General features: G+C 34.4%; 1 protein-coding gene across 1 annotated transcript; it reads left to right on the top strand.

Annotated features, from left to right (window-relative positions):
• The first annotated feature begins 262 nt into the window (after positions 1-262).
• Positions 263-3,455, top strand: LOC139074622 (olfactory receptor 5D13-like). Its single transcript, XM_070566082.1, has 2 exons — positions 263-291; positions 2,513-3,455. Exons 1-2 carry the CDS (start codon positions 263-265, stop codon positions 3,453-3,455), a joined length of 972 nt encoding a protein of 323 aa, XP_070422183.1.
• Positions 3,456-5,301: the final 1,846 nt, after the last annotated feature.

Here is a 5,301-nt window from a genome sequence, read left to right as displayed (position 1 = left end):
ATGTGTTCTGGTCTCCACATCCCTAAAGTCTTGATGCCATATATTTGTAACACAGTTTGATACTAAGATTTAGTTTTCAGATATGATCTTATTTCTGATACTTTGGAGTTTTCTTCATAGGCTGAAAAAATGTTCCTTATACGAAATATTTAATCAAATATTCCGTGAACTTCTACTTTTCTTATCAATTGGTTTCTATCAATTAGATGTCAAGCAGGAGCCTCCTGGAGTTCAATAATCTTAGCAAAGAATTCTTCAGGAAATGAATCACTCAAGAGCTACCTTATGTAGGTGAGTTCATTAAGTCTTTTGTTTTACTTTAGAAGGAAAATATGGAGTTCCAGTGATCTTTGGAGTAGACAAACACATGTGTAGAACAAAGTTCCCACAAATCCACTTAGTTTGGCTAGGAGAGGGCTTATAGTATTATAATCTGATTTCTTATCTCTTTAAAATGATATTCATTCTGGTTTTCTCATTGGATAGCCACATTGTACCAACAATGAAGTAAACGTTATGGCAAATAGAGAATAACAAAAATTGGCCTTGTCTTCACACTTTCTATAATCTCTGAGGAAGTAAATGACAATAATAACCATATTTGTAGATTATAGAATACAGCATACGGTAATTGTAAGTTATAATTTTAATGTTTATGTGTATACAAAGGAGAAGAAACAATGCTCTGTCTTTCCTGAATATTGCTGCCTAGACACATTGTTCATGCAAGCTCAAGGACAGGGTTGTCTAACCCTAACCCTAACCATAACCCTAACCCTAACTGGATGGCAATATTCAGTAGTACAATGAGACATCATAAGAATGAGAATACAATGATAAAATAAACTATATGTAAATGAGAATAAAATGATAAAATAAACTATATGTAAATGAGCAGGTGCTATGGACTACAGCTTGATAAATCCATCATGACTAAAAAAATATATATGTTAAGTGGTAAAGAGCTCTAATTTATAGAGGCAAGGATTCTTGGTAAAGCCAAACTGAACAATATAAATTTTATGCATTCACTAATAAAAAGTATTTGGAATCTTAAAAGTAATTGGTGGTCAGGTTAAAGCAATCATGGAAAATTATTCTCTCCATGTTGCATAGAATATTGCAAATTGAAGGAATGTTCCTGGGAAAAATGGCCATAATCTAGCTTTGCAGTACTAAGACCATGTAAAAGATTTTATAGAGGATGTGTTGTGGGTTAGTTTTTGAAATATATTTTTCCTACAGACAGAAGCATGTAGGAGTCAGAGAAAGCTATAGTCTAAAGAAAAAACCTATAGGAGAATCGGGAATATTTATTATCCAACTTCATTGAAGTACTCAGAGAAATCCTACAGTATTTCTATTGTGTGGTTTCTGTAGGAAAGAACTTCTACATTGTATTCCCAAATGTCCCCACCACTTGATTGCTGTCCATGTTCAGGCCTGAATTTCACAACCAAATAAGGTTTTTGAAATCATACCAATTATTTATAATTACAGTAACCAAGAAAGCTGAATATCTACCATGTGTCATACATGTCGTATAGCTTTTAAATTCAATATTAAAGTATCCATTTTCTTTCTAGTGATTTAAATTTTATATTATTAATATTCTCATTTCACTGTTGAAGAAATGCTTACTGGTATCAAGTAATATTCAAGAAATATTATAGTGTCCTATTTGAGATGGGTTTATACGCTGACACCAGTCTTTGGAAAAGCTTTAAACTTAATACAAAAGGACAGAATGTATTTTCCTTACAGCCTGAAATTTATATCCATTGGCCAGGGCTTTCATAGTTCTTATTGTTTGTCACTACCCTACTTCCAAAATTTACTACATTGAAAACAGAAGGACTTTTTGTTAAATATTGTTTTTACTATTATCACTGAAGACACAGTACATATTTTACTGTGATCACCTCTTGATGAATAATATAACATTGCATGGATAATAACATTTATTTTCAAAATTAGTTCAACGTGAGCGAACCAAATAAATATTAAATTCATGATTTTGTAGGGATGTTAGAGATTTAAACAAAAATGTTAAAAAAATTTTGATAGATATAAGTTCATTGTCTTACAGCTTAAGAGGTGAAGCGGGGAAGAAACTATAGAAACTTGTATGTATTTCCTCCAGTGCGACGATTTTTACTAAGTTCAGATTCAGAAGAGTTAGAGCAGACCTTCACGTGAAGTCAGCTGCCTATGATTGCCCTGAGATTTATTATGCAAAATAGAGCAGGGTCTACTCAGTTTTTTGTTCTTCCTGTTTTTCCTTCTCCTAGTCTTGTTTTTGGTTATTCCACTCACACAGAATTCTTATTCACTGTGTAATTTTTATATAAGTGAATATTAACTTTTGAAAAAATATAACAGTGAAAATCTATCATTTTCAGCAACACTCGTAAAGACACCCATTGAACCTCTCGACATTTCTTCTATTCTCTTACCTATTTCGAGTTTTGGTTCTTACTACTCTTGATCAACTTTCTTATTTTGTCCACAGGAACCAAGAAAATCACAGTGGTGGAGTCACTTTTGTTCTTTTGGGCTTCTCAGAATATCTGAAAACCCAGTTGTCTCTGTTTCTAGTATTTCTGTTCATCTACACAGTCACTGTGTTGGGGAACCTGGGCATGATCGTGATTATCAAGATGAATCCCAAACTCCACACCCCCATGTACTTTTTTCTCAGCCACTTATCCTTTGTTGACTTCTGTTACTCCACAGTAGTTACACCCAAACTATTAGAAAACTTGGTTGTGGAAGATAGAACCATCTCCTTCACAGGATGCATCATGCAATTCTTCTTAGCATGCATATTTGTGGTGACAGAAACATTCATGTTGGCAGCAATGGCATATGACCGCTTTGTGGCAGTTTGTAACCCTCTTCTCTACACAGTTGTAATGTCTCAGAAGATTTGTTCCCTGTTCGTGGGGGCATCATATTCTTGGAGTATAGTGTGTTCTTTAATATTCACATGTTTTTTGCTGACCTTATCCTTTTGTGGGACTAACTTCATAAATAACTTTGTCTGTGAGCATGCTGCCCTTGTTGCTGTTTCCTGCTCTGATCCCTACATTAGCCAGAAGATCATTTTAGTCTCTGCCACATTCAATGAATTAAGCAGCCTGATAATTGTTCTTACTTCATATGTTTTCATCTTTATCACTGTCATGAAGATGCCTTCAACTGGAGGGCGCCGCAAAGCCTTCTCCACATGTGCCTCCCACCTGACTGCCATTACCATTTTCCATGGGACCATCCTTTTTCTCTACTGTGTTCCTAACTCCAAGAGTTCATGGCTCATGGTCAAGGTGGCCTCTATCTTTTATACAGTTGTCATCCCCATGTTGAACCCACTGATTTACAGCCTTAGGAACAAAGACGTGAAAGAGACAGTCAAGAAGTTAATCGCTGCTAGATTGTTCTTTGATAAAATGTAAACCTAGAAACATTAATTATTTATTTTTGAGAGCATTAGTAAGAGTTATTCAGTAGCAAAGCAGTACATGAATCTATGGTAACCATGCAATTGACAGTCCAATATCGTTTCCCCCTAATTTTTAGTAAGATAATCTTAACATTACAAATACTGTTAGGGATGAAAGCTCAGACTACTTAACCTAAATTTTTGATTCAAAAATTGGAATGTAAAGACTTCTGTGTTAGTACAGATGACCATATGATTGCCAAGGTCAAATATCAGTCAATTTAAGTCATGTGAAGTGTAAGATTTTTGGTATGATCTGAAGGATTATAGCATACAATGAGAAAGTTTACTTCTTAATATAAAAATAGTACATTAAGAGCTGTTCAACATAAAATTAAATCTCTTAAAAATCCATATTTTCAATTACATAAGATCCATCTTATCATCTGCAGATTCCCAGACAAACAAAAATAAATAAGAAATATGTCTCCCTTCAAAACTGCAATAGATCCAGCCCTGATGGCCTAGTGGTTAAAGTTTGGTGCATTACACTTTGATGGCCCAGTATTGATTCCTGGGCCTGGGACGACACTACTCATCTGTCAAGAGTGATGCTGTGGTGGCAACTTACGTAGAAAAACTAGAGGTATCTACAACAATAATATACGGCAAAGTACTGGGACTTGGAGAAGAAAAAAAAAAAAACAGAGGAAGATTGGCAACAATGTTAGCTCAGGGACAATCTTTTTAAAAAAAAAAAAAAAAAATCCAGAATATGGTGTAATTAAATTGCAACTGGTAGTATAACCAAATACAAAATATGATTTTCTGTATGTACTGGCACAAGAGAATGATACACATTTTGGAACTATGTGCCCATCACTCTAGTTTTTCTCCATTATGTCAATGTGACTGCACATTTTACTTATTTACTTATTTTTTGGAAAATTCATTGAGAAAATTTTAGATTCATTTTAAGTTTTAATAAATAATACACAGAAATTGTAATATCTTTTACCCACTTTCCCCCATGATAGGACAATATAGCCACCAGAACATTGATAATAAAATACTCAATCTTATTCAGGCATCAGTTATTTATTGATGAAAAACAATCATGAATTCCAGTGGGATGCAACAATAACAATCCTTTGCATTAATGACTCAACTGAAGTGACTCTGCTAATATCAGCTGGGTCCCTTGAGTGCCAAGATTGAGATAACCAGATTAGCTAACATTCAATCTACCCATCTCTATGTGTATCATCTTCATTGGACCATTTGGTTAGTGGTCTACGTTGAATGCTGAGTGGCAGTGAAGTATGCCCAACAACAAAAGCATATATCAAGCTCCTGTTGGGTCTCACCTGCTAACATCTTAAGAGTCAAAGCAAAACATAGGGATAAGCCCACAGTCAGTGTGAGAAAGTTACCTGCCACTTATAGAACTATAACGTTGCAATTCAAAGCTCATGGGTTTAGGGAAGGTGTAGAATTTGGCTCAATATCATGCAAAGATTGATGAAAACATTTACCTCATCAAACATATTCTTCTTTGATAATAACAGATAACTCTATGGCAGATAACAGATAGACCCTGACTGGGACCAGTTTTAACAAAGCTTTTTAATAATTGACAGGTAATTGTCTGCTTTAAGCAAATGACTAGTTGAGATTAAATATAAGACTTTGCCTTTTCTACTTGTGTCTTACTAATCATAATGAAGGTTTACAAGTGGAGAGTAGAGAGATATCCATGTGTTGTGGTTCTAATTCGAGAAAATAAGTGTTACGTGTTTTGTCCCATGATTTAGAATTTCATTTGCATATGGAAACTGCTCTTTATCAGAATGCTTTAT

The sequence above is a fragment of the Equus przewalskii genome, chromosome 11, assembly GCF_037783145.1.
Source record: "Equus przewalskii isolate Varuska chromosome 11, EquPr2, whole genome shotgun sequence".
NCBI lineage: Eukaryota > Metazoa > Chordata > Mammalia > Perissodactyla > Equidae > Equus > Equus przewalskii.
Note: the sequence above shows the minus strand (reverse complement) of the source record. Positions and strands in the feature narration are given on the sequence as shown.